Source organism: Petromyzon marinus, chromosome 52 (assembly GCF_048934315.1).
Source record: "Petromyzon marinus isolate PM22_M1 ecotype Great Lakes invasive population chromosome 52, UKy_Petmar_22M1.pri1.0, whole genome shotgun sequence".
NCBI lineage: Eukaryota > Metazoa > Chordata > Hyperoartia > Petromyzontiformes > Petromyzontidae > Petromyzon > Petromyzon marinus.
The window spans coordinates 11,525,435-11,537,449 of NC_133718.1; the positions used below are offsets into that span (position 1 = coordinate 11,525,435).

A 12,015-nucleotide genomic window follows, 5' to 3' on the forward strand; every position below is an offset into this window, starting at 1 on the left:
TAAACAACTCATATGTACAACGAAAAAATAAGGACACACGGCTGTTTTTATTGCCACTCCACTGCTGGATGAGAGGCCTCCAAACTCCCCACTCACGTGCGGTGTCATGGCGGTTATTTGACCATACTTCACCATTTGCTGGTGAAGGCGCAGGCAGCATAGACGTTGTAGCATAGCACAGTACTGTACAACATTGGCGGTTGCCCCCAGCGTGGGCCCGTATGGTAAACGTGAAATCATTAACGTCTGTTGGCAACTTAACCATGACAGAACCTTATAGCTATCGTATAGGGTACATAGTTGCGTAGGTAAGTCCTCGCTCAACACGTGGTTGCACAACGCGTGTTCGCTACAACGCGGTTCTTCCATTTGGGAAGACTTTTCGCACAACGCGGAACGCGCCCGTTATAAGGCGGAACGCGCCGGTTATAAGGTGGAACGCGCCGGTTATAAGGCGGAACGCGCCCGTTATAACGCGGAACGTGTCCGTTATAACGGGGTTTCTGAGCGGTCGATGACGAACTACTTTCTAGAGCTGCACGGCTGAACAGTCACGTGGCGGCGTACCCTCAAGTTATTTGGCCCGCCATCTCACTGTGTGTAGTACATCGTATCTCGCCCCAAACATTATCGCTACATTACTTATCGGGATTTTTTTTTCGCTAAACGCGTTTTTCGCTTAACGTGGCACTTTTCAGAAACGCATCTATCGCGTTCAACGAGGACTCACTGTACTCCACAACAACTGACCAGTGCTCTGATAAAAAAGATTGTAAAATAAAAAGAGGCCCCGTGGAGCCACCTGGAAACTCACAACAAAACAATGCTACTGTACTACACTATTGTTACACGTACAGTATCCAAGGCAATGCCACTACACGTGTGGGAGTTGCTATTGCTCACCATCGTAATCGGCCATGGCCAATCCACTGCTGAATTCAAGTCCTTCTCCCCCGCCCCTGCCCCCTCCCAAGCTACGAATCACTGGCTTACGAACAGGACTGCGGTCGGATTTGTTTGAAGTGACGTCGACGTTGATTTACACACAACACTTTGAGGACATTGCTACAGCTACTGATGAAGCAATTGCGAACGAATTTCACGGAGACATCGACCACAGCGCGCGTTATGGCGGACGAGTGATGACGACGGCGACGGTGGTGGCACGTGGTGTTGCGGTGAGCGCACAAAGACGCCGGGATGGTCACGTGTAGCACGGATGCGATACAGCTCCACGTTTACGATTGGTAAACATAACGAGGAGAGAACCCGCTGTTGCTCCGCAACAGAAATAAATGGAACAGCTGTGATGTGTATACTCTGCTCACAATCATCCTGTACTCTCAGCACTGCGAGTAAGCTGCGTTTTTTTAATCTAATAAAATAATGTCAAGATAATATGCATTGTGAGTTTTATTTTTTCTCGGATTTTAGAATATTCTGGCGAAATATGAACATGAATAATTAAATGGAAAAGTTAGACCATTTAAAAAAAAACGTGTGCTTCGTCTTCCGTATTTGTTATTCCCATCTCTTCAGTGGGGAGGGGAGATGGCAGAATAGATGAAGAGAAGAGATAGAGCTGTAGCGAGATGAGAGGAGATCCAGGCGAGACGGATGGAGTGAAATGAGAAGAAGGATGCAGACATGATACAGAGGAGAGATTAATTCGCTGTTTATGTTGATTATCTTGTTATGTTTATTTTGATTAGAATTTCATCTGATCATTGAAGCACTTCTACATTTCATAAAACCATATCCCCTTGAGCTAATTGGGACCCTACACTTGTACTTGGGTTTAGCGTACCTAGCGCCACCGTTGCTAGGAAGCTCACATCATCCTCATGACGAAGTGACGAGGGGGAGCCCGGCTGGGGCTCCTGGCCCCCCCCCTCGATCTGCGGGTCCCCCCGTACTCTAGCTCCGTTCGCTGCCTCGTCCTCCTCCTCCTCTTGTGGCCCCAACTCCGCGTTCCCGCGGCGAGGACCAGGAGGCAGAGAATCACGACGCCGAGGAAGGTGAGACCCCCCAGCCCCGCGGACACCAGCAGCAAGGGGGTCAGCGGGGTCAGCGGGGTCCCGGCGGGCTCGCGCGCCTCCCCGCGCGTCCCCGTCGCGTTGAAATCCTCGGAGTCTGCGGGATCGACGCCATCCCAGGGGTCCGCTGGGTCCCAAGCGTCCGAGTCGGAGGGGTCGGAGAGGGACGGCGGCGGGACCCCCCCGGGCCCCGACACTACGAGGGGCACCGCGCGGAGGTGGCGGCCCGCGGCGCTGGAGGCCACGCACGTGTACGAGCCGCGGTCCCTCGCGCGCGCCGACACGAGGAGCAGCGAGCCATCCCGCAGCACGCGGAGCCGGGGCCCGCGCTCTCGATCATCATCATCATCATCACCCCCCTGCTTCCCCCCTCCTCATCACCACCTCCTCTCTGCTCCCTGGTGTCTCCCTGTTCTCCATTCGCTATTGGCTCTTTCGTCCCCTCTTCCCCATCTTCTTCCTCCTTCTCCTCCTCCTCCTTATCCTCCTCTTCCTCCTCCCCGCCATTCTCGCTCTGCTCTCCTGCCTCCCCCTGCTGTTCACCCCCCTCATCGTCTTCATCCCCCTCGTGCTCGTACCAGCGGCCCCGGGGGTCCCTCCACGCGAGGCTGGGGGACGGGTCCCCTCTCGCGCTGCACGGGATGCGCACGGCGCCCCCTTCGCGCACCGCCACGGGCCCCGCGCGCAGCCTCACGCTCGGCGCCCTGCACCGCAGCGGGGCGCTCAGCACCCGCGCCCCCCGCGCCTCGGGGGGCGCCGCGCAGGGGGGGCCCTCGCCGCCCCCCAGCAGCGCCTCGGGACTCGGCCGGGTGCGCAGCCACAGGAGGCGACAGTCGCACGCGATGGGGTTTCCGTCGAGGCACAGGGCACGCAGGGCGAGCGGGGCGCCGGCGCGCTCGGGCAGGGAGTCCAGGGCGTTCTCTGAGAGGTCGAGGTCGCGGAGCGCCGAGAGGCCGCGCAGGGCGCCCGGCTCCACGCGCCGCAGCCCCGCGCCCGACAGCCGCAGCACGCGCAGGCGCGGGACGCCCCGCAGGCAGCGAGGGCCCAGCACGCGCAGGGAGTTGCCCGACGCGTCCAGCTCGGACAGCGCGGGCAGCCGGGTGAGGGCGCTGCTCGGCAGGGCGCGCAGCCCCGCGCGGCGCAGCGACAGTGAGCGCAGGGCGCCCAGACCCTCAAAGGCGCCCTGCGCCACCCACAGCAGGGAGTTCTCGGACAAATCGAGGCTGCTCAGGGCGCCCAGGCCCGAGAAGGCGCCGCGCGGCACGGCGCGCATGCGATTGCCGCTCAGGTCCAGCCGCTGCAGGGCGCCGAGAGCCGCGAAGGCTCTGCTCGGGAGCACCTCGATGCGGTTACAGCGCAGCGACAGGGAGCGCAGGGCGCCGAGCCCCGCGAAGGAGCCCGGCTCCAGCGCGCCCAGCGCGTTCTCGCTCAGGTCTAATTCCTCCAGGGCAGCCCAGGCCGCGAGGTCCCCGGCGCCCAGCCGCGCCACGTGGTTTCGCGCCAGGTCCAGGGAGCGCGCGGACCCCGGCGCGAACCCGGGCACGGCGAGGAGGCGGCGGCGCGCGCACAGCACAGAGCCCGAGGTCGGGGGGCAGTCGCAGCGCGGGGGGCACTGCAGGGCTACCGAGGTGCCCGGCAGCAGCAGCACAAGTAGCAGCAGCAGCAGCAGGGAGGTGCGTAGCGACACCTACAGCAGGCAGCAAGGGAGGGGGGGGGGGTGAGACGGACGCACGGTCACTTCCAGGGGTCGGCGACCTGTGCCTCTTTGGCTTCCTCCTTGCGCGCAGCCGTTTAACAACAACACAAAACAAACTTCAACCTTAAACATCATTTTACGTCACGACGATTTATTAAATACGGCAGGGAATGTTTGGCTATGGAATGTATCGGTGACAACAAAATGTACAACAGTCAAACTGTACTGTTAAAGAATAACTAAATGCAGGAAAAAATAACTAAATAGACGCATTTTAGTCCATCACTATTTTGTTTATTTAAGTCAGAATGTGTTGTTGTTGTCATCTTGCTGTATACCCGCTGCTGTGTTTGTGTACACGTAGCTCTGCCTGTGATGCGGTTCTCGAACTATTTTGGTCAAAGTCCAAAACCAAAAGAAATATCTCTCCTGCTTCTTCGTCTTCCTCGTCTCCTTTGGCTGCGTCCAAAGGACGTGTGTGGGTTGAACTTCTTTCTCACCGTACGTAGCCAACCACGCTAATCGGAGGTACCGGGGAAGGACAACAAACTGACATACTAAAATAAAAAGCAGTGCGGGTTGAAAGTCCATATTTATAATCCTGTTTGATTAATTATGGGATGAATACAGAGGACGATAATAGAGGAAGTGGTATGGAAAGTCGTGCCCTGTACTCCAGTGGTAGTGCCTTACGCCATAATCCCTTCTCCTAGCCAGCCTAGCAGGGTTCCGGAAAATATCGAGTCAGAAATGAATGCCTAAGCAAGAGTGAGGGATTGGGATGAGGAAGTGAGGTGATGGTGAAGGGGTGAGGGGAGTGGGGTGATGGTGAAGGGGTGAGAGAGTGGGGTGATGGCGAAGGGGTGAGGGAGTGGGGTGATGGTGAAGGGGTGAGGGGAGTGGGGTGATGGTGAAGGGGTGAGGGAGTGGGGTGATGGTGAAGGGGTGAGTATATGGGTCTTTCTGTGAGCCTACGGGTCTCTCTGAGTCAACGGGTCTCTCTGTGAGTATATGGGACTCTCTGTGAGTCTATGGGTCTCTCTGTGAGTCTTTGGGTCTCTCAGTGAGTATATGGGTCTCTCTGTGATTCTATGGGTCTCTCTGAGTCAACGGGTCTTTCTGTGAGTCGACGGGTCTCTCTGTGAGTCTACGGGTCTCTATGCGAGTCAACGGGTCTCTCTGTGAGTCAACGGGTCTCTCTGTGAGTCTATGGGACTCTCAGTGAGTCTATAGGTCTCTCTGTGAGTCTATGGGACTCTCTGTTAGTCTATGGGACTCTCTGTGAGTCTATGGGTCTCTCTGTGAGTCTATGGGTCTCTCTGTGAGTCTATGGGTCTCTCTGTGAGTCTATGGGTCTCTCTGTGAGTCTATGGGTCTCTCTGTGAGTCTATGGTCCTCTCAGTGAGTTTATGGGTCTCTTTGTGAGCCTATGGGACTCTCAGTAAGTCTATGGGTCTCTCTGTGAGTCTATGGGACTCTCAGTGAGTCTATGGGACTCACAGTGAGTCTATGGGTCTCTCTGTGAGTCTATAGGTCTCTCTGTGAGTCGATGGGTCTCTCTGTGTGTCTATGGGTCTCTCTGTGAGTCGATGGGTCTCTCTGTGAGTCTATGGGACTCTCTGTGAGTCTATGGGACTCTCTGTGAGTCTATGGGTCTCTCTGTGTCTATGAGACTCTCAGTGAGTCTATGAGTTTCTCTGTGAGTCTATGGGGCTCTCTGTGAGTCTATGGGTCTCTCTGTGAGTCTTTGGGTCTCTCAGTGAGTCTATGGGTCTCTCTGTAAGTATATGGGTCTCTCAGTGAGTCTATGGGACTCTCAGTGAGTCTATGGGACTCTCTGTGAGTCTATGGGTCTCTCTGTGAGCCTACGGGTCTCTGCGTGAGTCTGTGTTGAGCAGGTGTCTCTCACCCCCCCTCCCATACCCCCCATCTGCACTCCCCCCTCACCTGCATCCAGCAGCAGCAGCAGCTCCGGGCTCCCGGAGCCTTGAGGGGGAGGGGGAGAGACGCCATCACTCCCCGCCTCCAGCTCTGGGAACCCGGGGGGAAGGAGGAGGTGGGGGGGAGGAGGTGGGGGGGAGGAGGTGGGGGGGAGGAGGTGGGGGGAGGAGGTGGGGGGAGGAGGTGGGGGTGAGGAGGGTAAGAGGGAGGAGAAGGTCTAGGAATGGAGGAGGTGGTGGAGGGAAGAGGAATTGATGGGGATTGTGGAGGGGGAGAGTGAGAGAAGAGAGGAAGAGAAGGGCAGCATGAGAGATGAGGAGGAGGAGGAGGATGCGCGCCCCCTCTGCTATGCGCGCCGCGATGCCGGCAGTGACCTTGGTGGTGAAGGGGAGGGAAGCTTCGCCTGGGAGGTGAGGGGGAGGGGCCGTGAGGGGAGGAGGTGGGGGGGGGGGTAACGAGAGAGGTAACGGGAGAGATCAGGGGTAACGTCAGGGGTAACGTCAGGGGTAACGGCTGTCGTGGAGGCGGGAGGGAGACGTCGTCTCTGACAGCGGCGACTGCCGTCTCCTGCAAATCTCCCTCCTCGCTACTCTCCCGTCTCCCGCTACTCTCCCGTCTCCCGCTACTCTCCCGTCTCCCGCTGTGTTCTAAACCGAGTGAGTGGGGGGCGGGTGTTGAGGGGGCAGTAAGATGCCCTGGGAGGAGCAGAGACGTTCACGCGTGCTCACCCACGCGCAGGTGAGCACGGACAGGTGTCTGTGTGTCTCTGTGTGCGTATCTGTGTGTGTGTGTCTGTGTGTGTCTGTGTGCGTATCTGTGTGTGTGTCTGTGTGTCTCTGTGTGCGTATCTGTGTGTGTGTCTCTGTGTGTGTGTCTCTGTGTGCGTATCTGTGTGTGTCTCTGTGTGTCTCTGTGTGCGTATCTGTGTGTGTGTCTCTGTGTGTGTGTCTGTGTGTCTCTGTGTGCGTGTCTGTGTGTGTGTGTGTCTATGTCTGTATGTCTGTGTGTCTGTGTGTCTGTGTGTCTGTGTGTGCGCGCTAACAGAGGCAAAGATCCCCCGTATAGCCTTAATAGACTGTAGGGGGCAAGTGCTGTTAGCGAGCACCTATGACGGCCGGCACGGCACACGAGGGGGTGGGTGGCCAACACCACGCCCGGCCGCCTTTGTCTCCCTAGTGGCGATGTTAACACACCGCACCAGATACTCATTTGAGTTGGAGTCGACCTAGGGAAGGCCCAGGACCGGTTCAGATAATCGTCATTGGTGTTGGCCGTGAGCGGGAATCGAACTCGGGTCGCCAGGTTCGGAGCGCAGGGCGCTCACCACTCCACTACCGCTCTACACACACATACACGGGTACACACACACGGGTACACACACAGGTACACACACACACAGGTACACACACACACGGGTACACACACACACACACGGGTACACACACACACACGGGTACACACACACGGGTACACACACACACACGGGTACACACACACACACACACGGTTATACACAAACACACACACAGGTACACACACACAGGTACACACACACAGGTACACACACACACAGGCACACACACACGGGTACACACACACACGGGTACACACACACACACACATAGGTACACACACAGGTACACACACACAGGTACACACACACAGGTACACACACACGGGTACACACACACACAGGTACACACACACACAGGTACACACACAGGTACACACACACACGGGTACACACACGCGCACCTACGCAAGGTGGCAGTTGCCAGGCAAAGCGGTGACCCTTGGGACCCTCGTGCGAGAAGTGCGTGGAGGGGGGGGGGGTAACGGGGTGTGGGGGGAGGGGGCGGTTAACAGGGTAACGAGGTGCGGGGAGGGGTAACGAGGAAAGGGGACCGGGTACCGGGGTGAGAGGCAACGGGGTGAGGAGGTAACAGGGTGAGGAGGTAACAGGGTGAGGAGGTAACGGGGTGAGGATGACTCCGTGTGAGGGAGTGTGGCTCGTGGCCCAAGAGGCATCCTCATCATCATCCTATCTCCTCCTCCCCTCACCTCCTCTCTCCCCTCACCTCCTCTCTCTCTCCCCGTGTCTCTCGACCGATCATGAAGACCGTGATCGGCACTAGCATCGTCATCAGTAGCAGCACCATCATCATCAGCAGCATTATAACCATAACATCACCATCAGCACCATCACCATCAGCAGCAATATAACCACACCATCGTCAGTGCCATCATCATCATCTGCAGCATTATTACATCATAATCAGGACCACCACCACCATCATCCGCATTATAACCACGACATCATCATCAGCACCACCATCAACATCAGCAGCATTATAACCCCGACACCATCATCAGCACCACCATCATCATCAGCAGCAGCATTATAGCCATGATATCATCATCTGCACCATCATCATGATCATCGTCAGCAACATTGAAACGACGACATCATCATCAGCACCATGAACATCAGCAGAATTCTAACCATGACCTAATCAGCATCATCATCAGCATTATAACCACGACATCATCAACATCATCAGCATCATCATCAGCACCATCATCATGATCATCAGCAACATTGAAACGACGACATCATCATCAGCACCATGAACATCAGCATAATTCTAACCATGACCTAATCAGCGTCATCATCAGCATTATAACCACATCATCAACATCATCAGCATCATCATCAGCACCATCATGATGATCAGCAGCAGCAACATTGAAACGACGACATCATCATCAGCACCATGAACATCAGCAGAATTCTAACCATGACCTAATCAGCATCATCATCAGCATTATAACCACGACATCATCAACATCATCAGCATCATCATCAGCAGTATACGCACCGTCTATGTTCGGTAGTAGGCGATCGTTAAATAAACCGAGTTGCATGACTGTACAATGAACTGTCGGTTATTTATAACTTCACTTACAATTGACATATCGTATAATCCTGTGTCTGTTTACATCTTGGAACAATCGTCACCATAGACCTGCACTTTCCATTGACTTACACTGCCCATATATTAACATTGCACATGAACTAGCATTTTTCATAGACTAACACTCCACATAGACTAACATTGCCCATAGACTGACACTGCCTATAGACTGACATTGCCCATGGATTATCATAGTCCATAGACTAACACTGCCCACAGGCTAACATTGCCCAGACTAACATTGCCCATTTGACTAGTCCATAACCCTCTGTCTACACATTCGTAGAAAAGTCGCACTCGACAAATGGTCAATGTTTCTGTAACTTCATTTTGTAATTGTCCCGTGATCGGGTTAACAATTATCTATGGGAGCCGTCTCACGCTCCACGCAATTAGTTCTGTAACCTTGATTTACCTTTGTGCAACATTCCCCATATCTTGAGTTCACACCCGGGTTAAACAATAGACTGCTTCTAACTTGAGCTCACCAACTCACCCACCCACTCACCCACCCACTCACCCACTCACGCATTAATTAATTAATTCCCCGCTCACTCACCCACTCATTCACCAGAGTCACTCTTGCAAATGAGACTCCAATCATGGTCTCCACTTGAGTTCACACCCTGGTTCAACAATAAACTACTTGAGCCTCATCAGGCAGGGCTTACGCCTGGAATTGAATCGGGGGCGGGGAGGGCAGTCGTCAGCACGGATGTCTGGGGGAGATTTCGCCGTTCAGATCTGTACATGACGAGAGCCTCCTTCAAGCAAACCCGCAGGGTTTCGAACAAGACTCGAAATTGCGCGACAAGCCCATGCAGCCTTTACACGTGAATGCAAAGGCCCATCAACAGCTCCTGATGGCAAGTGCGTTGTGATTTTGACCTCTTGTTTTAGGTCGCCATCAACGTGTGACCGAATGGCAGCGGCAGGAGCAGCAGCGATGCAGTGATCGAGAACTGTGGACCGGTTTCACCATAATTAGCACTCATCATCATCAGCAGCAGCAGTATCGTCACCAACGCCCAGTAAGGGGCCATCCATTTAGTAGGTTGGCAAACATCTGTCAAAACTTGACCCCTCTCCCCCTCCCTGTACGCACGCGGACTTTTTACACCCTCCCCCCCCCACCACCTGCGTACGTTCGCTTGACGCACCTCCCCCCCCCCCCGAATCCTATAGAACGGCCGATATTTAATCCACGCAGAAACAATCAAGGATTAATAATATTAACGTGTTTAAGCAAACAGATGGTCCACCGCCGGACTATCTAACTCATTTGAAGGCAAATGCAGACAAATTATTATCGAGGATTCACCCCCCCCCCCTGTTTCCTATGCGAACGTTGTGAGTAGACCCCCAATACGCAAGCGTACGTATTTGGGTTAACCCCCCCTCCCCCTCCATGCGTACGTACTAAATGGATGGCCCCTAAACATGCAACGTTGGAACAGCATTGTCTAATGGTTCTAACGACAATGTCGCTGTTAGTCGGCCACATTCGCTCACATGCATGTTGATGAAATGAGCTGAGAAAAGAGGCCCGATTAAAATGCAGTTCTTTAGGAGCTGTTGATGTTTTTTTTTCTACATAGCGCACAAATGCCGCGTGGGCTTGTCGCACCTTTCTGAGTCTTGTCTTGAAGCTTATGGAATTGACGTTCCAGACTACGGTCGAGGGGAAATGGATATATCACGTATTGATAGACTGGTGTCACGGTGGCTAGGAGATGTTAACTATCTCGCCTGGCATGCAGGAGGTTGTGGGTTCGATCCCTACCCTGACGCCTGCTGCTGTATATTTGGGTTTTCCCTCCACATTTAGAATCAACATTACGCGTTTAGATTATTTGACCGTTTTAAATGTCCGCGTGATAAGCCACACTTCGTTGAGCCGTCATTTGTGACAGCCAGGTCGCTTCTGAAAAACAAGCTATATAGCTGAGTGGGCCTTACCTGGTAAAAATAAAATAAATTAGTTGAATTTGGAAGAGGCATGGCATTGTATAGTTCCACAAAGGGTTTAATTTCAGCTGGCGGTTCTGTCCGGGCTCAGCGAAAATGATCGATCAGCAAACCCGACACAAATATATTCATTGTGAAAATTCAGGCCGGGCATTGTTAACCACGCCACAAAACATTCACCACACTCGCGCGTGCACAAAATACAACAAAAGACAAAGACCCCCGTGTAGCCTTAACAGACTGTTGGGGCAAGTGCTGTTAGCGAGCAGCACCGATGAAGGCCGGCACGGCACACGAGGGGGTGGGTGGCCAGCACCACGCCCGGCCGCCTTTGTCTTCCCCCAGTGGCGATGTTCACACACCGCACCAGGGACTCATTTGAGGCCGAATCAACTTAGCGGAGGCCCAGGATCAGTTCAGATAATCGTCACCGGTGTTGGCCGTGAATGGGAATCGGATTCGGAGCGCAGCGCGCTCCCCGTTAGGCACCACAGCCAGCCGAGTGATTGAGTCAAGGCCCGGAGCGACCCCTGGTGGCGAGCGGCGAGGGGGCTGTCCTGGCGAGGCTGGAGGGGGGCGGAGGGGTCCCCAACGAGGGGGCCTCGCGTGCAGCCTCAATGTGTGTGTACGTGTATGTTGAACCTCTTTCGCACCGTACGTGGAGGTGCGGGGGGGGGAGGGACAACAAACACGAAACACACTAAAAGCTGTTCTCAAGATATAAATCTGCGAATCGAGATCATGATACCGATGTAAAAGTGGATATCTCCCAGTGGCTTCCTAACATCGAAAGGAAGAGCGTTCCAGACGGCCGCAGAAGCGCATCCGAAAACGCCGCGCGATGCGGTGACCGCCGCCTTTGTTCGATGGGCGAGCGGCCCAGAAGCCGCCGCCGCTGCTGCTGCTGCTGCGCGATCGTCTTCGTCGTGTTTACATTCAGCGCAGACAGCCCCTGTCGGACCCCTGCCCCAGTTGAGTGAAGTCTCGGTTCTGTGAATTTCTGTTCAGTCGTGCTCAGTCGAGTCACACACTGCGTCATACTTACCATTAAAACGACCGCATGTACGTGCGTATGTATGTTGGACTTCTTTCGCACCGTACGTAGTAAGCGATACTTAAGAGTTTCGTCGCTGGCTCCTGTGTGGGCACCTCGCCACCCCAACGATAACTCTGTTGTTGTTTCGATTAAAAGCTTTCGTAACTGCAAGGATTCATCTTCTTTGTTTTTTTTTCGGTAAAGTCACGTAGAATGAAGCTCTGTTGTCCCGACAGGTCTGTTCCTTTCACCTGAAGAAGACCACTTGTGTTGTGGCCGAAACGTCGTGAGAATTTTATTGTGTTATTTTATTAATTTATTATTTTATTCTCATTCTACGTGACTTTACCGAAAGAACCAAAG

General features: G+C 54.3%; 1 protein-coding gene and 1 long non-coding RNA gene across 3 annotated transcripts; one reads left to right on the top strand and one right to left on the bottom strand.

Moving 5' to 3' along the window:
* Positions 1–2,130: 2,130 nt before the first annotated feature.
* On the bottom strand, positions 2,131–5,745 carry LOC116953518 (uncharacterized). The gene is made up of 2 exons (XM_032973774.2): positions 5,680–5,745; positions 2,131–3,723 (listed from the first exon to the last, which is right to left on the bottom strand). Exons 1-2 carry the CDS (start codon positions 5,743–5,745, stop codon positions 2,233–2,235), a joined length of 1,557 nt encoding a protein of 518 aa, XP_032829665.2. The 3' UTR covers positions 2,131–2,232.
* Positions 5,746–5,841: 96 nt separating this feature from the next.
* On the top strand, positions 5,842–11,681 carry LOC142905367 (uncharacterized). Of its 2 annotated transcripts, none has more exons than XR_012929513.1 (2): positions 5,842–6,083; positions 9,549–11,681. It is a non-coding gene; the product is annotated as an uncharacterized LOC142905367 (long non-coding RNA). The 2 variants fall into 2 exon arrangements; XR_012929512.1 differs by lacking the exon at positions 5,842–6,083 and adding an exon at positions 6,143–6,411.
* Positions 11,682–12,015: the final 334 nt, after the last annotated feature.

Bases quoted from the DNA above. Each gene is read 5' to 3' on its own strand.
- LOC116953518 (XM_032973774.2), bottom strand. From the start codon at position 5,745: ATGGCGTCTCTCCCCCTCCCCCTCAAGGCTCCGGGAGCCCGGAGCTGC. The intron at 3,724-5,679 runs GTGAGGGGGGAG...TGCCTGCTGTAG, and splicing joins GCTGCTGCTGCTGGATGCAG to GTGTCGCTACGCACCTCCCT.